The sequence below is a fragment of the Hippopotamus amphibius genome, chromosome 16, assembly GCF_030028045.1.
Source record: "Hippopotamus amphibius kiboko isolate mHipAmp2 chromosome 16, mHipAmp2.hap2, whole genome shotgun sequence".
NCBI classification, from domain to species: domain Eukaryota; kingdom Metazoa; phylum Chordata; class Mammalia; order Artiodactyla; family Hippopotamidae; genus Hippopotamus; species Hippopotamus amphibius.
This window is the reverse complement of record NC_080201.1, coordinates 55,740,131-55,760,174: the sequence shown is the minus strand read 5'-3', so window position 1 is coordinate 55,760,174 and position 20,044 is coordinate 55,740,131. Positions and strand designations below refer to the sequence as shown.

The window sequence follows — 20,044 nt, the reverse complement described above, 5'->3', positions numbered from 1 at the left end:
AGGGCTGAACTTTGTCCTGAGAGCCCTAGGGAGGCCACAGATGGGCTTTGAACAGGGGAGGGCCCTGATTGTATCCTTGCTTTAGAAAGACCTCCCTGGATGACAAGTGGAGGATAGTTGGTGGGGTGAGACAAGAGTGTGGGAGAGCAGAGAGACAAGGTTTATGCAGGGAGGGCCCAACAAGAGAGGAGGAGTTTAGGCCAGGACTGCGCAGAGGAATAGACTGGAATAGAGGAATTCAGTTTACAGAATGTAAAAGACTTGGGGACTGGAATTAGGGAGTGAAGGGGAATGGCCGAAGTCTAGGGAGACACTGAGTTCTGCAGCCTGGTGACTGGAGGGGATGGCAGTGCTGGCCCTACAATGGGGACACAAGGAGAGGAGCAGGATTTGGAGTAAGATGTCAGTTTTACTGCAGGACTTGTTGAGTGTGAGATGCTTCTGGGACATTCCAGTGAGAAATCTGGGAGGAGATTGAATAAGTGGGTTTAGGAAGATCTGTGCTGTGGGCAGGGTGGCTTCAGCAGAAGTGAGGGCTACCGACTATCAGGGAGCTGTTGGGATCAGGAAGAGATTTTGGGTTACTAGTGGATTTTTTTTTTTTTTTTTTTTTGCTGCATTGGGTCTTCATTTCTGCTCGCAGGCTTTTCTCTCTAGTTGTGGCAAGTGGGGGCTGTTCTTCCTTGCGGTGTGCGTGTGTGTGGCTTCTCATTAAGGTGGCTTCTCTTGTTGCAGAGCACAGGCTCTAGGCACTCAGGCTTCAGTACTTGTGGCTTGTGGGCTCTAGAGCACAGGCTCAGTAGTTGTGGCACATGGGCTTAGTTGCTCCACAGCATGTGGGACCTTCCTGGACCAGGGATCAAACCCGTGTCCCCTGCATTGGCAGGCAGATTCTTAATCACTGCGACACTAGGGAAGCCCCACTAGTGGGTTATTGGGACACTGGGGGCATTGCAGGGATCAGTAAAGTTTTGGTGGGTGTCAGAGGACCGAGTGAGATTGTTGAAGATAGTGGAGTCATGGAGACATATAGGAGATTGGTGGGAAATGTGGAGATGTTTGATGTTAGTATTAATCAGTAGTGGGTCAGATGAAGTCCTTGGAGGTTTATGGACGTATTGGAGATCAGTGGGATTTGCGGGATCATCAAGGGTGGGGAGGAATGATTGGAGATGCTGTGGCCAGTCGGGAACTTTAAGATGTAAGTGGGAAACACTGGAGGGTGTATGTTGGGAGGCTTCAGGAGACACTAGGGTCACCTGGAGTCATTTGTGAAGTCATGGGAAGGGCAAGATATGGATGAAGCCTTCTCTGGAGGGTACTCCCGTTGCTAGGCAAACGGTTCCCAGGGCGCCGTTGCTAGGGACTTGGGCTTTTAATGCCCACGCCCCTTTTCCTGCGGGCCCCGCCCCCTCAGCCAACCACACGTAGGTCTCAGGAGCGAAGGCCGCGCCCACCTTGTAGCTCCGCCTTCAGCCCAGAACCGTTACCGGAGCGACGGCTGGAGCTCGTCCCGCCTCCCTACCCTGTTGCCAATCGAAGAGGCGTTGCTCAGGCGACGGCCCCACCTCTTCCGGTGGGGACCCCCGGCTTCCGGCAGGGGGCCCGGCGGCGGGCGGCGGTCCGGCAAGCGGCGGGGCCCGGGGCTGGGGGGGGGCGCCCAAGATGGCGGCGGGCGGCGCGGAGGGCGGCTCGGGCCCCGGCGCCGCCATGGGGGATTGTGCGGAGATCAAGTCGCAGTTCCGCACCCGCGAGGGCTTCTACAAGCTGCTCCCCGGCGACGGCACCGCTCGCAGGTCGGGTCCGGCTTCCGCCCAGACCCCGGCGCCGCCCCAGCCGCCGCAGCCCCCGCCCGGCCCTGCCTCTGCCTCCGGCCCCGGTGCTGCGGGCCCCGCGCCGTCCCCTCCGCCCGCAGGCCCAGGGCCGGGGCCCGCGCTGCCTGCGGTTCGCCTCAGCCTCGTGCGCCTCGGGGAGCCCGACGGCGCCGGGGCCGGGGAGCCGCCCGCCACGCCCGCCGGGCTGGGCGCTGGGGGAGACCGTGTCTGCTTCAACTTGGGCCGCGAGCTCTATTTCTACCCGGGCTGCTGTCGCCGCGGGAGCCAACGGGTGAGCGGCCTGCATTATGGGGCCCTGGGTGCTGGCTGAGAGGATGGGGATCTCTGAGGTAATTCAGAAGTGACAGGAGGGTCCCTGAATGATAGGGGCCCTGAGATGGGCATCCAAGATCTGATGGACATCCTAGGGGGAAAGGTTCTTCGAGGTAGTGCAGGATTCTAAAAGGTGATGGGAGGCTCCCTGGGTGAAACCTCGAGATCATGGGATATCCCCAGGTTATGCGTGGGGGTCCTGGGATGATGGCTATTCTGGAGGTATTGGGGGATCCAAGATGGTATGGGGTCTTCCAGGGTGCTGGCTGGCAGGCATTTTGCAGGTGATGGGAAATGCAGTCTCAGAGTGATGGAGAGCCCAGGGGTACTGCATTCTGGGGGTGTTGGGGGGGGACTTGGGGAGCCCAGAGGTAAGAATTCTTGAAGTGATGAGGGTTTAGAGGTAATAGGGATCCTGAAGGTGAATGGGATCCTAGAGAAAATGGGGGTTCTGGAGGTAAGGAGGTTGCTGGAGGAAATGAGAATCTCTGAGCTGATGGGAGATCTGGAGACAATGAGAGCCCAGAGGGAACATCCTCAGGTGTGACGGTTGTCTCAAAAGTGATGTCCGTCCCAGAGGACATGAGACCCTTGGCGTTTATGGTGGTCCCCAGAAGTGATGGGGATCCTCAGAGCCCAGAGGTGATGAAGGCACCTAAAATTCAGGGGATGGTGAGGTGTGATGGGTCCCTGAACTGTAATGGGGATTCTGAGATTTAGGAACTCCAAAGTGAGGAGAATCCTGGGACATTCGGCTTTAGAATTCTGGGGATTGGGTGCTCCGGAGTTTTTGAAGTCTTGAAATATTGTGGATACTAAGACCCAGGGGAGTTGCTGAGATTATGGGGGAGGACTAGAAAGGAATTGGAGCTCAGGGACTGTGGGGACTGTGAACCTGACACTGTGGCCAAGGGTGTCCCTGGAATTGGGGGTGCCCAACTTTGGGGAGGAGGCACTGTGGTCTCATGTGGTGGCAGCAGGGGAACCTTCCTGCCTGGTGTTTTTCCTCTGTTGGTGGTTTGGGTCCTCCTTCCTGTCTGTGGTTGCCCCTTCCCTCCCTGCTCACCCATCCACCTACCCACTTCCCTCACGGATTTAACCCTGCTTCCTCTTCGTGGTTTCCCCCCAACCTCAACACGGTCTTCCTTCCTCTCAGTGGTAGAAGCCATTAACTCATTTTCTCTCACCACTCAAGTCCATCGACCTCAACAAGCCAATTGACAAGCGGATCTATAAGGGCACCCAGCCCACCTGCCACGACTTCAACCAGTTCACTGCTGCCACAGAGACCATCTCCCTGCTGGTGGGATTCTCAGCCGGTCAAGTGCAGTACCTGGATCTCATCAAGAAGGACACCAGCAAACTATTCAATGAGGAGGTGATTGTGGGCCCCCATGGCCCAGAACTGCTCCCCTTTCCCACCCACCCACACACTGTTTGTCGTGAGACTGCAGCTGCCTGGGGAGCAGTGTAGGTCATGGGGGGCAGGATGAGGGAGAGACGGGGGATGGACTGACAGATATGTAGGGTGGGGTAACAGGTAGTAGCTACTGTGATGACAGCTAATAATGACTACTGCCCGTCCTGTGCCCAGGCCCTATGCAGTGTTGGCCCTATGTGGTGTTAGCCCTATGCTGAACACATTACTCCTGGAGTTTTCATCAACCAGTCGGTTAGGATTGTGAGACCCGTTTTGCAGATTAGAGAACTGAGGCTACTCACTGGTTGGGATTTGTTTGAAGCCACAGCCCTCGCTCTTCAAATTCTGGGCCCTGTGGGCATTGGATTCAAATCTTTGCTGCCCCATCTACTCACTGTGTGGCTTTGGGAAGGTGCCTATTCCTCTTCAGCCTCAGTTTTCCTCCTCTGCAAAATGGAATTCCCATCCCTACCTCACAGGACTGTTGTAAAATCATATATGGAGGTTGCTCATTCGTGGGTGGACCTGGCATAAGGGGAAATGCCAGCGAAAGACCGTATCCATGTCCAGAATTACTTTTGTCGTCTCTTTCTCTCTGTTCAGAGAAGATGTTCCAAATGTACAGGATGCATGAATGGCAGAGGGGATTGAGTGGAACAGGGACTGGATTGAAAGTGGACTAGCTCACCCACTCAGAAAATACTCATTGAGCATTCGTTCTTTGCCAGGCATCGTTCTAAGCACTGGGAATACAACATCTCGGTGAATGAAACAGAGGGCCCTGCCTTTGTGGAGCTTTCATCTAGTAGGAGGAGACAGATAGTCATCAGATAACTAAGTAGGCTGTGTGTCAAAGTGTCATGGAGAAAAACCCAGCAGGGAAGGCGAGTGGGGAGTGTTTGGTGAGGTTAGTTAGGAAAGGTCTCACTGGAAGGTGACATGAGAATAAAGACCTGAAGGAGGCAAGACAAGTTACTGGGGAGAAGGACATTCTGAGTAGAGGGAACAGCTAGGACAAATGTCCGAAGCAGGATAGCACAAAGGCTGTGTGGCGAGAGCAGTGTTGAGGGGGAGGGTGGTAGATGAGCCCTGAGAGACAACATGGAGGGGCCAGGAGATGTAGGGTCTGGAAGGTCATGGAAAAGACTTTGGCTTTTAGAGCCCCTCGCCACTGGGGTTCATCTGAGCTGTAGAACACAGAAACAATTTGATTATTTTATAAATTCTCCAGAGAATGGAGAATGGGAAGTAACTTAGATACCTGGGAAAGAAGTTAATTTGTTTCAGACGATGGATGCCACAGGGCTCTCGGGCTTGGTTCTCTCCAGAGTCCTGCTTGAGAAAGGTTGCGGTGGCCTTCAGAGTGGGAGAGACAGTGCTGGGTGCTGACTTAGGTTTTAACAGCATCTCTCTGGCAACTGTGTAGAGAAGAGACCCAGGTGGTGGTGGCCCGGAGGCCAGTTAGGCCGTTGCAGGTCTGATCACGGCTGAGACCAGGCTGGTTGGAGTTGGTGGGGGCGGTGAGTAGAGGTCAGGTGCTGGGTGTATTTTGCACATCAGGCCCACAGGATTTCTTGCAGGTCTGGAGGTTAGTTGTAAGGACAGAGGGGAGCAAAGATGCGCAGCTGCCGGGATGGGGTTGTCACTCATGTGTCCAGGAACTACTTTCCAGGCGCCTCCTGCGTGCACAGCTCTGTGCTCTGGGGCTAGAACAATGAACCAAATAAACGAAAAGCCCTTGGGGAGCTGACGCTCTCAATCGCTTTCCTGCCTTAAGCATGACATGGAAAAGGGGGCAGAGGGGGTTAGGCAGAGGACAGTTCTCTAGAAGGCAGGACTGCCCTCTTGCCGAAGAAGGGACATCGAGGCTCCACAGCGCTCTTCTCATGCAGCCCTTCTCCCCCTGCCTTCCCATGACCTCGTGTCTGTCCGTTTCCCTCAGGCTCTCCTCTCCAAGGAGGCCCGGGGCACCAGGCTGGGGAGGAGGTGGGCCGGGGTGGGATGGCCTTCTCCCAGCCCCCCCTCTCTCCCCTGGCAGCGGCTCATCGACAAGACCAAGGTGACATATCTGAAGTGGCTGCCTGAGTCAGAGAGCCTGTTCCTGGCGTCACATGCCAGCGGCCACCTGTACCTGTACAACGTCAGCCACCCGTGCGCCTCCAGCCCGCCGCAGTACAGCCTGCTGAAGCAGGGCGAGGGCTTCGCCGTCTATGCCGCCAAGAGCAAGGCGCCCCGCAACCCGCTGGCCAAGTGGGCGGTGGGCGAGGGGCCCCTCAACGAGTTCGCCTTCTCGCCTGACGGCCGGCACCTGGCCTGCGTCAGCCAGGACGGCTGCCTGCGCGTCTTCCACTTCGACTCCATGCTGCTGCGGGGCCTCATGAAGAGCTACTTTGGGGGCCTGCTCTGTGTGTGCTGGAGCCCCGACGGGCGCTACGTCGTGACGGGCGGCGAAGATGACCTGGTCACCGTGTGGTCCTTCACCGAGGGCCGCGTGGTGGCCCGAGGCCACGGCCACAAGTCCTGGGTCAACGCCGTGGCCTTCGACCCGTACACCACGAGGGCGGAGGAGGCGGCGGCTGCCGGGGGCGACGGGGAGCGGAGTGGCGAGGAGGAGGAGGAGCCGGAGGCCTCGGGCACAGGCGCGGGTGGAGGAGCCCCCCTCTCCCCGCTGCCTAAGGCCGGCTCCATCACCTACCGCTTCGGCTCAGCCGGCCAGGACACGCAGTTCTGCCTGTGGGACCTCACCGAAGACGTGCTCTACCCGCACCCACCCCTGGCCCGCACCCGCACCCTCCCCGGCACACCTGGCACCACCCCGCCTGCCCCTGGCAGCTCGCGGGGCGGTGAGCCGGGCCCCGGGCCCCTGCCCCGCTCGCTGTCCCGCTCCAACAGCCTCCCCCACCCAGCGGGCAGCGGCAAGGCAGGCGGCCCGGGCGCGGCGGCGGAGCCGGGCACGCCCTTCAGCATCGGCCGCTTTGCCACGCTCACGCTGCAGGAGCGGCGGGACCGGGGGGCCGAGAAGGAGCACAAGCGCTACCACAGTCTGGGCAACATCAGCCGGGGGGGCGGTGCGGGCGGGGGCGGCGGGGACAAGCCCAGCGGCCCCGCCCCCCGAAGCCGGCTGGACCCCGCCAAGGTGCTGGGCACCGCGCTGTGCCCGCGCATCCACGAGGTGCCGCTGCTCGAGCCGCTGGTGTGCAAGAAGATTGCCCAGGAGCGGCTCACGGTCCTCCTCTTCCTGGAGGACTGCATCATCACCGCCTGCCAGGAGGGCCTCATCTGCACCTGGGCCCGGCCGGGCAAGGCGGTGAGTCACCCCACACCGGCCCACCGGGGACCAGGCAGAGGCGGGCGTTGGCAGAGGGGTTTGCTGGCGTCACAGCCTCTAGCTACGTGGGATGGGGGGAGCCATGGAAATCTGTCCCAGAACCAGGCTTCTCAGATCTTGGAGTGACTTCTAGAACACTCGACAAGCGGGAGTCAGCAGAGAGCGGGTCAGGTGTGAGAGACACCTGGGAGTGGCGGAGACCGTGGCCAGTTATCAGGAGGGCGGCCGGTGGGCCCCGTGTGGCCAGGCCTTACCGGAATGCGGAAGTTGCTTTAATGCTGTGGGTCGAGCTCTGGGGGCAAGACTGAGCCTGTGGGCCTGGCTTCCAGCCTGCGTCTCAGACTCTTGGCATCTGAGCCCACTGCTGGAGGCATGGACTGTGGAATCCCAGGCTTGGGGTCCAGTCCTGCTCTTTTGCTCCCTGTGTGACCTCGAGCAAGTCACTGCCTCTTTATGACCTCTCTCACCTTTTAGGACAGGGAAGCTTGAAGATGGGTCGTGGGTGGATGTGCCCACCTCCTGGGCTGGCCAGGGGGTTCAGAAAGGTCCTAGTAGGTGAAGTGCGGGCCTGGGGCCTTATAACTTGGGAGCTGTGGTCTCAAATGTCTCCTCAAGGTTTGGGCTCTGGGAGTCCAGAATGCCAGATTTGAGGGCTGTGCCTTGGTTCCTTGGAAGAGCAGTTTTGGAATTGTAGGGTCCTGAATCCCTAGAACTTAAAGTACAGTCTCAGAGGCAGGGGCATTGGGATTTGGGGAATCTGGTGAGTCCTGAAAGAGACCCCTCTATCTCCCTAGTTCACAGACGAGGAGACCGAGGCCCAGACAGGGGAAGGAAGTTGGCCCAGGTCACCCAGCAAGTCAGTGGTAGAGGTAGGACTGTCCCTAAGTTCTTCCCCCCCCAGAATCTTAGGACCCCCCGCAGTCAGAAGGGGACCCCAGTTTCCCCCTCTCCTCCCTACCTCCACCCCTACCCCATCCTCTCTGCTCAGGATCACCCGAGGACTTTATTGTATAAAAGTGCCACCTGCTGGGACAGGGAAGCTAGCCGAGATGTAAGTTCCCAAGCCTAGAGCAGCGGCCTCTCTCTGGGGGGTCTGGGGTGGATTCAAGGGCAAGGCCAGGGTGGCAGCAGCCTGGGGGACTCTGGGCTGGCTCCCTCCCCATGGGACTGCTGAGAGCCCCAGGCGGTCTCTAACCCCCTCCTGTCTCCCCTCTCATCTTCCCCAGGGCATCTCCTCCCAACCAGGCAACTCCCCGAGCGGCACAGTGGTGTGAAGCCATGGATGTTGGGGTCCCCCAACCCGTGCCCCCAGCTCCTATCATAACCCTCCCCGCTGACCTCATGGATCGACGTATTAACAAGACTAACCATGATGGATGGACTGCTCCGGTTCCTCACCCTGCACAAATTTGGGGCAGAGGGTCCCTCAGACTGGCCCAGACACTGGGGGCATGTAGTGGCCCGTGTGGCCTCAGCCTTGTCCCCACCCACTGCCAAGTACAATGACCCCTTCCTCTGAAGCGTCAGTGTTAGCCTCATCCCTGTCCCCAGCATGTGACTGGTCACTCCCAGGGGAGAAACTCCCACCCACAAGAGCCCCAGCTCTGCAGTGTGCCCCTCGGTCCCGTGCGCAGGGCAGGGGTGGCCCACCTCTCCCCTGGCCCCCACCCCGCCGTTGCTGTTACTTGTGCTTTTGAAGAGTGTTAAGTTATGGAAGCCCCTTGGGGCCCTCCCTGTCCCCCAGGACCTCTTATTTATACTAAAGTTCCCTGTTTTCACAGCGTCTGTGTTCCCTTCCGCGGAGGTGTGGAGGAAGTGTGTGTGTGCTTTCGATGCAGTCCTAGCATCCATCCGCTTTATCCAGAGGAAGAGCTAGGCCCTGCCTCCCCCGACCCCCTTTTGGTGGCAGGAAAAACTGAAAACCCGAGGAAGGACGTGCATGGGGGGCACAGCTGGTGGACCTGCCGCCGGCCCGCCCCAGGCAGGGGCCCTTCGGACAGAGGAGGGCGCCCCTCGCCCCACCCCAAACTCTCGGAGGGAAGAGAGCCACCAGGACCCCCTCTTCAGAATCTTCAGTGGGAGTCTTAAAAGTTGTTTCAAAGTGTCCAGATATTACAGGGGCCCCTCAGGCACCCTCTGGAGGGGCCCGGAGTGAGCTGTCACAAGCACAAGGCTTGGCCTTCTGCTGCCTCAGTCAGGCCTGGCTGCGCGGGGCCCAGGCACCCAGGGCCAACTGCAGACCATGGTTTCCTCTGGGAGAACTGTGCACCCTGGAAAGAACAGCGACAATCCCTCGTGGCTGGCTCTCCGGAGCCACAGGGAGTGGTGTCTTCCCGCTCCACCCTCCACCCCCCGAAATGTTTCTGTTTCTAATCCTAGCCTGGGCAGGAATGTGGCTGTGCGGCCAGGGTCCAAGGAGCTATTTTGGGGGCTCCTTTGCCTCCCCCAGCCTTTGGCCAGTGGGTCACCCCTGGTCCTGGCTCCTGAGGGCCTCCCTTCCCGATTCTCTCACCACCCCTTCCCCACCTCCTGCCAAAAAAAAGTCAGTGTAAAGCAGAGGGCCTGAGGGCTAAATTTAAACCATCCCAAAGTCTGAATCCTTGGCTGAGTCACCCGCAAAGCTGCCCTGGCCTCCCGCCCCCCTTCCCAGGCCTCACCCCTTTTTCTCCCCTCCCAACTGCAGAGCTTGGGAGGGGTGTTACCCGATCACTCTGGACCTCAATTGGTCCCCTCTGGGGAATGGGAGGGCTCGTCTTTGGCATCTGTCACACCGGTAGCGTCCCTCTGTGCTCTGCCTTTTTTGTGGGGGGGGGGGGTGTTGAGGGTTGAGATTCTCCACCACCCCTCATCTCACACTGAAGTGTTCTCAGGGGCCCGGGAAGGAGGGAGTTGGGGGGGGCCTGGCTTGTGAGGGGTTAAGGCTGGGAGGCTGGAGGGGGCCGGACCGAGGGGTGGGGAGAAGGGGAGGAGGCTTTAGCAGCCAGCAGAGAGAAGTGGCCAGAGAGGCCCAGGGGACAACCAGGGACAGGCAGACATGCGGCCAGGGCCCCAGGGCCTGGACAGGGCCCTCCAGGCCCCGTGACGAGAGGAGCCCGAGCCCCTGGCCCGGGGAGGGGGCCATGGTGCTGCCTGCCCGACATGTCAGCCGAGGTGCGGCTGAGGCGGCTTCAGCAGCTGGTGCTGGACCCCAGCTTCCTGGGGCTGGAGCCCCTGCTCGACCTTCTCCTGGGCGTCCACCAGGAGCTGGGCGCCTCCGACCTGGCCCAGGACAAGTATGTGGCCGACTTCTTGGAGTGGGGTGAGTGCCTACCTACCTGCATGGGCTCCCCCAGACTTGGGGGTGGGGGCAGGGTGGAGAGAAGGGGTGGGTCTGGGCTGTTGTTGGGGGCAGGATGGATGTGGAGAGAGCCTCCCATTCAGGGGCCCAGAACTTGGGGCTGGGTCTCGGGGCGCATGCTCCTACCCCTGTGCCCCTCTGGCAGGGCAGAGTGGGGTCAGCAGAGGCCAGGGCCGCCATGACTCAGAATCATGGCTTGGGAGCCACGGTCAGCTGGGCTGGGCACAGCCTGTTGTGGTCCCCCTGCACCCCCTTCCTGAGTCTAGGCCTAGGGACGTGCTGGGGAGCCCTATCTTCTAGGCTCCCCCCGCCACCAAAATGGGCCCTATGGCCCTCCACCCTGGTTCCCCAGAGCACAGGGGCAAACGGAAGGGACGGCACAGGGCAGCTGCCAGGGGCGCGGCCGATGGGCAGGTGTTTGGCGCTAGCCTCTCCAGCTGCCCCAACAGGTGCCCAAGCACTGGGAGGGCGTGGTGACTCAGGCAGGCCAGGGGGGAGAACCAGCTCTGCGGACAGGCGCCACCCAGCACCCCCTCCACCCCCTGGTTGGAGGAGGAACAATTAGGATTCTTCTGGGTGGGCCCACTTTCTCTGTAGGTTCCTCCTCCACCCAAAGTCCCTTCTGGCCAAGTCTTCCCCTGGAGACAGGTCTGCAGGGAAGATGCTTCAGCCTCAGCCTCCTGCCTCGTCTGCCTCCACTCCCTCCTGGCCAAGGCTCAGGCTCCCTCGGGTTTCTGTCTCTCTAACATCTGCCATTCTGTCCCTCCTCTGATCTGTCCCTCCTCTGATCTGTCTCTCAGTGGCTTGCTCTTGGTCCTTGAGCTCTGTGTGTCCCTGTCTCTGCCTCCGTTTCCTGTCTCTTTACCTTCTCCCACTCCCTCTTTTCTTGCGTCCATCTCTTTCTGACCCAGGCTCTGCTTCTCTCTGTCTCCCCATTTTGCAGATGGGAAGGTGGAGGCCAAGGGCTGGACCACTTGGCCTCCGGAAGAACCTTCTCTCCACATCCCCCTAGCCCTTAGTAACCCTCTCAAGCACCCCTTTTGCAGAGGCTGAAGTTCGGCTGCAGGATAAACTGAGGCCTGAGGTGGGGGCAGCTCTCCTGTAAGGAGCGCTCCTTTTGTGGCCTGAGCAGCATCCTGCGGCCCCTCCCCTGCCAGGCCGGCGGGGCGGGGGAGGGGGCCTGGGTTCCCGCTGCCTTAAAAGGGCTCAATGTCTTGGCTCTCTCCTCCCTCCCCCGTCCTGGGCCCTGGCTGCTGCTTCCCTGCTGGCCCACTCTCCCTGAACCCTGAACCCTCTCCATAACCCACTGTATCTTCCCTCATTCCTACTTGCACCCATCACTCTCTCCCTGCTGCCTCGGAGGCTCCCAGCCTCTCCCACCCCTGGGAGTCCAGGCTTCCCTCTTCCCCTGCCCTTGAGTCTCCTGCCTCCACCCCCTGCCTTCCCCCTCCCAAGTTGCCCTCCGTAACGTTACCAGCTGTAGGACCTTGGGCAGAGGACTTCACCTGTCTGAGCCTTGGTTCCTCCTCCGTAGATAAGGGGTAATAGTAAAATCTCCTCCCGGAGTTGAGAGCCCAGAGATAACACTTGACTGTGTCTGCAGCACTGGAGCCGGGATGCAGGTCCACGCTGGCTTTGTCGCCCTCTCCCGTTCCTTCTCCTGGCCCCAGCCCTAAACTCAGCGTTTCCCAAAGTGTGGTCCAAGAGCCACCAGCATCTGAGCCTAGAGGTGCTGGATTAAACTGCAGGCTCTGGGCCATAACCCAAGACAGGCTGAATGAGAGCCCTGGCGGTGAACCGGGTCACCGGGAGTAGGGGCCTGAAGCCCAGAGAGCTCTAAAAACTGGACCTATTTCTTCTTCCTTTGTTCTTCAGGGCCTGCCTTCCGCAGACTTGTGACCTCACTCTGTCCATCCTGCACCCCCCTAGAGGCCTCTGGCCCAGTGTCCTGTCCCAGAAAGGGGTTCCCAGGCATCTCACCTCTCTCTGTACGAGGGGAGTTTTGGGTCCCCAAAACCTCACATAATTATGTGGAGACTTTAAGGAGGCAGACACCCCTAAGGGGAGGGGCAGGGACAAGGGAGACCCGGGGCAGAGGGTGGGACTCTCTCCTTGTCTCCAGTGTCAGTCCCTGTGATTCTCGGTTCTCATCCCCCCCCCCCGTACCCCAACAGTGGAGCCCATCGCGACGAGGCTTAAGGAGGCCCGACTACAGAGGGATGACTTTGAGATCCTGAAGGTGATCGGACGCGGGGCATTCAGCGAGGTGAGCCTGGAGCAGCGGCGGCAGCTGCTGGAGCTGAAGACCTGACGTTTCCTGTCGTGGGCGGGACTTAGGAGAGCAGGGACGGGGCCTTAGAAATTGATGAATGACTGAGTTTAGAACCTAAGGCGGGGCTTGAGGCCAGTGGGCGTGGCGTGCCGAATTGGGGCGGGGCCGCGGCTGGGCCGGGTTACGGGTGGAGTCCAATCTGGGCGAGCCCTGGTGTTTCCCCCTACGTCCGCCCCATTACCCTGTTGGGGCCTTCAGGTGGCGGTGGTGAAGATGAAGCAGACGGGCCAGGTGTACGCCATGAAGATCATGAACAAGCGGGACATGCTGAAGAGAGGCGAGGTGAGGGCCGGGCTGGGTGTGCCGGCTGCTGAGGACCCCCGCTTCCGTCCCCCCACCCCGCCCGCTTCAGCTCCTCCGGGTGCCCCGCAGGTGTCGTGCTTCCGCGAAGAGAGGGATGTGTTGGTGAACGGGGACCAGCGCTGGATCACGCAGCTGCACTTCGCCTTCCAGGACGAGAACTACCTGGTGAGCCCCTGGCTGGGCAACTAGAGGGACGGACCCCTACCCCTGAGGCTGTCAGTTATTGAGGTGGGGGCAGGGAGAGGAAGTTCTAGGATTGCGGAGCTGCCTCGAAGTGCGTGCGGGAGTCCCAGGTGTGGTAGGAACTGGCCTTCCTTTCCCAGGATGGGAGATGTCCCCTACCGCTTTTTTCCCAGGCTATTCCGGGGCAGTACCCGGAATGAGATAGTCTCTAGAGTCTGTGTGGGAGCCACGGGGCAGGGGGTATCTGAGCTCCTTACGTACCCTGGACATCAGGAGGTCTCGGAGTTCTCTTATTCCCTGTCTTGGGGTGGAGGGGAGTGAATCTCTGTCCAGTGACATCGTGGGGGGAACGAGGATTTGGGGGAGCATGTCTCTGAGTTGGCCTGGGAGATCTCTTGGGGCTGGGGCTGCGGGGTCTCTGCCCAGGAATGGGGCGTCTCTGGGAGTCTTTGTCCCGGGCTATCAGCCATCGGCGCCCAGGCGGGGTACCGATCCCCCGTGACACGCCCCCTCCCAGTACCTGGTCATGGAGTACTACGTGGGCGGGGACCTGCTAACGCTGCTGAGCAAGTTTGGGGAGCGGATCCCGGCCGAGATGGCGCGCTTCTACCTGGCCGAGATTGTCATGGCCATAGACTCGGTGCACCGGCTGGGCTACGTGCACAGGTGGGCGCTGCAGGGGCTGAGGGCCGCGGGAGTTGGAGAGCGTGGTCCTTAAGAGGGTGGGGCCCAGGCGGTGCTGCCTAGAGGGGTGGAACCTGAGATGGTGGGAGAGAGGCACACTTATCCCCCTTCCTCCACTTCTTCCCTCCGTGCAGGGACATCAAACCGGACAACATCCTGCTGGACCGCTGCGGCCACATCCGCTTGGCCGACTTCGGCTCCTGCCTCAAGCTGCGGGCAGATGGAACGGTGAGCGGTGCGCCCACCGTGGGCAACTCGGGCTACCGATGAGGGGTGGGGGTGGGAGCAGGAGCTGGAGGTGCGGTGTGGGGGCGGGGCCGGGGCAGAGCCAGAGTGGGGGCAGGACTACATTTGGCGGAAAAGAAGGCGGCGACTCAGGTCTAAGCCTGCTTGTGGTTCAGGGTTTGAACGGGCAAAAGAAGAGACAAAGCTCTTCAAAGGTCGTGCTTAGGAGGGGGCGGAGCCAGAGCTAGGAGGGGCGGGGCAAAGTCCAGCTCTGGTCCCTTTGGCTCAGGTGCGGTCGTTGGTGGCTGTGGGCACCCCGGACTACTTGTCTCCCGAGATCCTGCAGGCCGTGGGCGGTGGGCCCGGGACTGGCAGCTATGGGTCCGAGTGTGACTGGTGGGCTCTGGGCGTGTTCGCCTATGAAATGTTCTACGGGCAGACGCCCTTCTATGCCGACTCCACGGCTGAGACCTATGGCAAGATCGTGCACTACAAGGTGAGCACAGCCCAGGGAGCTCCTGACCTCTCCACACATGCTCCCAGGTAACAGCCCCTCTTTCCCACTCCTTCCGAGCAGGAGCACCTGTCTCTACCACTGGCAGACGCAGGAGTCCCTGAGGAGGCCCGCGACCTCATCCAGCAGCTTCTGTGTCCCCCTGAGATGCGCCTGGGCCAGAATGGAGCAGGCGATTTCCAGAAACATCCTTTCTTCTTTGGCCTTGACTGGGACAGCCTCCGAGACAGTGTGCCCCCCTTTACACCAGATTTCGAGGGTGCCACGGATACTTGCAACTTTGATGTGGTGGAAGATGGGCTCACTGCCATGGTGAGCGGGGGCGGGGTAGGTACCTGCGACCCCTGCTCTGCAGAGGGTACCCCTCCACATCTGACCGCCATAACATTGAGGTTAGGAGAATACCCTCCTCCTGGGATCCTGAAATCATTCCTTCCCCAGAACACATGCTCTGTGTGGGCCCAGGGCTGGGAACCCAGCAGTGACCTAGACTCACAGTCCAGTAGAGGACACAGACTTGTCCCCAGACAATGATGCCCCAGAGAGATCAGGGCTGAGCTTGGGGGGAGGGGTGGGGGTGGGGGCGGTGCAGGGGCAGGCCTCCTGACCCAGCATGAAAGGTCCTGGAGGGCTTCCTGAAGGAGGGGGCTATCTGAGCTGACACCCAGAAGGATGAGAGGTGAGAAAGCACCATAGAAGAATCTCCCTTGCTTAGGCCATCTGTCTCTCAGCTGTTGTACGAGCTATCCCATGCTTGCTCAGCCTGACTGCCCTTGTGCTGGGCACTGCTGGGGACACATGGACCAAGTCAGCCCTGGTCCCTGCCCTCATCTACTTACAGTCTGGAGAAGTGTATAATTATACTGTGGCAAGTGCCCTGAAGGAAGCAGCGGGATGTAATAAAAGAAAATGACGTAGAGTCCACTTTAGCTAGACCCCAGGTTGGGGGGGAGGGCGGGGTGGTGGTGGAGGGGCACTTAAGCCAAGACTAGGAAGGGGTGAGTGAGGGGCCAGCCCTGACCGCCGCTGGTCACCTCACATCTGTGTTTCTGTCCTGTAGGAGACGCTGTCAGACATGCAGGAAGGCATGCCGCTTGGGGTCCACCTGCCTTTTGTGGGCTACTCCTACTCCTGCATGGCCCTCAGGTAAGCGCTGCCCCCGTGCAGCCTGAGAGGAGTGGATGGGGGGCCCCTGCCTCCAGAGGCCCCCGGAGGCTGCTCGGGGTTATCACATCCTGGGCCGTTGGCGCCCAGAACTGCAGGGTCAGGCTTGGAAGCTTATTGTCTGGGGACTGAGGACTTCTAGGAGCCCAGAGTTGTAGGACCTTGAATTCTCAGACTGTGAGTACTTTGAAATTTGGATTCAAATTCAAAACCTCAGAGTCACAGGCTCGACCTTCCAGAATCTTCTGACTTCCACTTTTAGATTTCTAGTACACTGTCATGGGGCCTCAAAATCTTAGAAAATAAAAAGTTGAGAATTGCTAAGTCAATCTTAAAAGAACATGGACTCACTGAATTACTCCCAGAAGCACAAAGCCGTTTTAAAACATTGATTCTGCAAATAATACTTTGCATATCACAAGTACATTAGAAAATATGGATGAGAAAAAGGAAGCCCGCCAGCAGCAACGGCCCCTGGCTCACATGAGCACACGCGCTTAACAACCGTGAGAACGTGCCGTATTCTTATCTGTTTTGTTATTGAACAGTGGACTGCAAATGCCATTTCTTAAACAAGCTACAACAGAATCCTGACCTGCTGGGGAGTGTTCTCCTTACTGGGCGGGTCAGGACTCAGTTGACCAGCCTCTGTGTCATGACCCAGGCTGGATGAACAGCTGCAGGTTGGTCTTGGCGCGTGTCCAGGATTACTGGATCCTTCAGACATATTCCCACAAAAGGGACTGCTGGGTTGGAAGGGACATCACTTTGATTGCAATTTCATATTCCTCGGGAGGGTCTGTCTTCCTCCCAGCACCTGGGTCTGAGGGAGTAGCTGCTGTCTAGAGGCAATCTTGGGATCCCACACTCAGTCTGAAGACCACCTCTTTGGAAGTGGCCAGTGCTGGGCTGTGTCCCTCTCACTTCCCGAGGCCCTGAGGAGAGGGGCCTGTAAAGGCACGTGGAGACAGAGGTGAGCAGGTTCTAGGACATAGGCATCCTGACCCCAGGTTCCCAAAGAAGGTGCAGAGAGGCCAGCTTCCAGAGGCCTGAGGCCATGCCAGGGGCAGGCCTTTTCCTAACAAGAGGAGGGCCTGTCCCACCAGCCTGGCAATTTGTTCCCTTCACTCTGTCCCTCCCCCTCCTCAAACCATGGAGGCTTCAGGTCTGGCTGCCCCAGGGCACAGGCTAGGGGAGTCCTGGCTCTAAACCCAGGGGATCGGTAGCCTCTGGGGTGAGGCCGGCTCTCCTTCCCCTCACCCTCTTCCTCTCCCCAGGGATGATGAGGTCCCGGGCTCCACGCCCATGGAACTGGAGGCCGAGCCGTTGCCTGAGCCATTGCAAGAGCCCAGCCTGGAACCCGCAGTGCCCCCACCAGAGGAAATGGTGAGTCTTTAGAGGAGAGGGTCAGTGAGGTACAAATCTGAGAACAAAGGAGAGGCCTTCAGGGATGGTGTGTGCCATGGAGTGCCAGGCCTTCTGGAAGTTTCCACGACAGAAAGAGATGGAAAACAAAGTAGAGACAAAGTTACTTCAGTCAGAAATGATCCCCACAAAGAAACTAAAACAGGTCAATGAGTGTGCATGGAGCGGGGCTCTCTGGGGAGGGCAAGCCCTGGAGAAGGAGGAGGACCACCCTTGGGAAGAAAAGCACCCATGGGTCAGCAAAGAGAACCTCAGGGTAAGGGCTCTACAAGTGGGAACCAGCTGCTGTGCTCTTAAACACGAAAGGAGGGCAGTAAGGCTGCGTTGTTCCAGGAGAAAGGCGGGTGAGGTGTGAGGGGAGACTGAAGAGGCCAGCAGAAGCACACCAGACAGGGCCTTTAGATTTTGTGTGGTGGGCCTCCTCCTGCGGGCACTGAGGAGCTGGAGAAATTGTGAGCAGGCGAGGGACATGGTCAAGTTGAGCAGCGTTGTAGGAACAGCCCTTTGGTGTGGAAGGTGGATGGGAGGAGCCAGATTAAAGGCTGGAAGTAAGGGCTGGGCTGGGGTTAGGAAAGGTGGGGGCCTGGATCACTGCAGGAGCTATGGGGATTCCAGAAAGATCTAGGGGGTTCGGGAATAGAGGTCAAGGGAGGATCCCAGGCCTGGAACCTATGCCCAAGTCTCGAATGCTCCAGGAGCCACAGGCAGCCCTAAGACCGGTTCCCATACCCAGGCTGAAACAGCAGTTCCGGCGGCCATCCCGGAGGCGGTGGCAGAGGCCGAGGTGACGCTGCGGGAGCTCCAGGAGGCTCTGGAGGAGGAGGTGCTTAGCCGGCAGAGCCTGAGCCAGGAGCTGGAGGCCATCCGGACGGCCAACAAGGACTTCGCCAGGTCGGGGTCGGGGGTCGCGGACAGTCACTACCTTTAGCAGCCTCTCTCGGCGAATTCCCGAAGAGCTCATGGTCCTTACGTCCCCGCAGTCAACTACGCGAGGCCCAGGCCCGGAACCAAGACCTGGAGGCGCACGTGCGGCAGCTGCAGGAGCGGATGGAGTTGCTTCAGGCCGGGGGAACCGCAGGCGAGTCCCTCATCCGCCCCCTTTCCTGAGGCTCCAGGGGGAGGTGGGCCCGCGGCGTGTGTACACACCTGGGGAGGGCGAGGGGCCCAGGCTGGGGCACGCCGCGCCACCGCCCTTCTCCGTCCCTCCACGCGCCCTACGCCTCTCTCTTCTCCTTCCAGCTGTCACGGGGGTCCCCAGTCCCCGGGCCACGGATCCACCTTCCCATGTAAGACCCCTCTTTTCCCCCTGCGTCAAGCCTGCTACCCCCTTTGCAGACCCTGTCCTTGTCTCCCCGTACCCCCGTCCAGATTCAGGGCTCACCCCTACCTCTTTGAGGTTCCAGTCAGCAGACACCCTCCACTCAGCCCACATCTGCCAGATCTCCCTCGGTTCAGGCCTCTCACCACATGCCATCCGGGATCTCCCTAGATGTTTTCCCCGACCTCGACTCCCCTCGCTGTCTCTTGCCGGCCGCCTTCCGAGGCGAGCTGGGCTCGGATCGGGTCACCTGTCCCTTCTCTCTCCAGCTAGATGGCCCCCCGGCCGTGGCTCTGGGCCAGTGCCCGCTGGTGGGGCCAGGCCCCATGCACCGCCGCCACCTGCTGCTCCCTGCCAGGGTACGTCCGGCTGCTCACGCCCGCCCGCCGCGCGCCCCCGCCCAGCTCCACGTACCCCGAGCCGCCTCTGCTTAGCTGCGCCTCTGAGGGGCTGGGCCCGCGGCGGGGAGGGAGGATGCTCGGGCAGCCAATCCACACAGGTCTCTAGGAGGCAGCCAATGATGAGTTCGGACAAGACTTAGGCTTGCGAGTCGACCAACCACAGCTACCCGCGCTGTGAGGGGGCGTGGCGGGTGCCGGGAGGGATGTGGACCCCATAGGCGTAGGCGGGGCAAGTCCCAGGAGCCAATCAGAGGCCCGCGCCGCCAGGTACTGATCCCACCCCCAACCTCTCCCCGCAGGTCCCTAGGCCTGGCCTATCGGAGGCGCGTTCCTTGCTCCTGTTCGCCGCTGCTCTGGCTGGTGCCGCCGCCCTGGGCTGCGTTGGGTTGGTGGCCTACGCCGGCCATCTCACCGCAGTCTGACCCCGTCGGGGAGCCGCCTGAACCCTAGAACCCGAGCTTGTCCTCCACTCGGGCTCCACTGGAGGGTTGCGTGACCCAGGCACGGCCCAGAAGCCGCTCCCACCGCCTCCCAGTTCCCAGCACTCTGAGCGTGGGTCTCCGCCTCGGCTCCAGCCCTGTGATCCGGGCCCGCCCCCTGGCGGCCGGGGAGGGAGGCGCCGGGGCCGCGGCTCCAGGGCGGCTTGTGGCCGGGAGTGCTGCTGCTGCTGCTGCTGCGAGGGGGTCGCGGACCTCTTCCTTCCTCCGGCCTTGCCCGATGTGGATGGGCAAGCTGCGACCTAGAGAAGGCAGCAGGGCCAGGGCTCGGCGTCTGCTCTTCACCCTCCAGGCACACCCACCCACGGCGGCTCGCAAACCACAAATCCTCCTTGTGCATGAGGCCCTGCCCTCCCGGGAAGGCTCTCTTTCCGCGGCGAACGCGAGCGCGAGTTCCGCCTGCTCTCTCGGGAACCTTTTGCTTTTGACAGCCCCGCTTTTTTCGGGGACTCCCGCGCCCTCCTCCTCACGTGCGCTGCTCTCGGCTCCGCCCGCCTCGGCAGTTTGGGTATTTATTGACCTTTCCTCCGACCCGCTGACAGGCTCCAGGACCCCAGCACCCTAATCCACGTTTTGGATGCACTGAGACCCCGACATTCCTCGGTATTTATTGTCTGTCCCCACCTAGGACCCCCACCCCCGATCCTCGCGAATAAAAGGACCTCTTGTCTGCCCAAAATTCGGAAATTCCTTGGTGTCCGCTGTTTGCGTTGAGGGCAGGAGGCTACTCAGTGGGCCAATAGGAAGGCGAGTAGAGGTGGCCAAT

At 60.2% G+C, this 20,044-nt stretch overlaps 2 protein-coding genes across 13 annotated transcripts; both read left to right on the top strand.

The window, feature by feature from the left end:
* The first annotated feature begins 1,592 nt into the window (after nucleotides 1–1,592).
* On the top strand, nucleotides 1,593–9,783 carry DMWD (DM1 locus, WD repeat containing). Of its 6 annotated transcripts, XM_057711426.1 has the most exons (6): nucleotides 1,593–2,106; nucleotides 3,343–3,525; nucleotides 5,606–6,874; nucleotides 7,690–7,764; nucleotides 7,884–7,946; nucleotides 8,122–8,673. In XM_057711426.1, exons 1-6 carry the CDS (start codon nucleotides 1,666–1,668, stop codon nucleotides 8,167–8,169), a joined length of 2,079 nt encoding a protein of 692 aa, XP_057567409.1. In that variant the 5' UTR covers nucleotides 1,593–1,665; the 3' UTR covers nucleotides 8,170–8,673. The 6 variants fall into 6 exon arrangements, with proteins under 6 accessions (XP_057567409.1, XP_057567410.1, XP_057567412.1 ...); XM_057711427.1 differs by lacking the exons at nucleotides 7,884–7,946; nucleotides 8,122–8,673 and adding an exon at nucleotides 8,677–9,783; XM_057711429.1 differs by lacking the exon at nucleotides 7,690–7,764.
* An 85-nt stretch (nucleotides 9,784–9,868) lies between these two features.
* On the top strand, nucleotides 9,869–19,231 carry DMPK (DM1 protein kinase). Of its 7 annotated transcripts, XM_057711423.1 has the most exons (16): nucleotides 10,015–10,193; nucleotides 11,903–11,961; nucleotides 12,407–12,498; nucleotides 12,763–12,846; nucleotides 12,937–13,032; nucleotides 13,568–13,716; nucleotides 13,869–13,962; nucleotides 14,249–14,455; nucleotides 14,537–14,800; nucleotides 15,534–15,619; nucleotides 16,915–17,023; nucleotides 17,796–17,953; nucleotides 18,043–18,140; nucleotides 18,302–18,348; nucleotides 18,650–18,739; nucleotides 19,081–19,218. In XM_057711423.1, the coding sequence occupies exons 1-16, from the start codon at nucleotides 10,015–10,017 to the stop codon at nucleotides 19,201–19,203; spliced, it is 1,935 nt and encodes a 644-aa protein (XP_057567406.1). In that variant the 3' UTR covers nucleotides 19,204–19,218. The 7 variants fall into 7 exon arrangements, with proteins under 7 accessions (XP_057567400.1, XP_057567401.1, XP_057567402.1 ...); XM_057711418.1 differs by lacking the exon at nucleotides 11,903–11,961 and having other exon boundaries at nucleotides 9,878–10,193; nucleotides 18,654–18,739; nucleotides 19,081–19,231; XM_057711419.1 differs by lacking the exon at nucleotides 11,903–11,961 and having other exon boundaries at nucleotides 9,879–10,193.
* The last annotated feature ends 813 nt before the right edge of the window (nucleotides 19,232–20,044 follow it).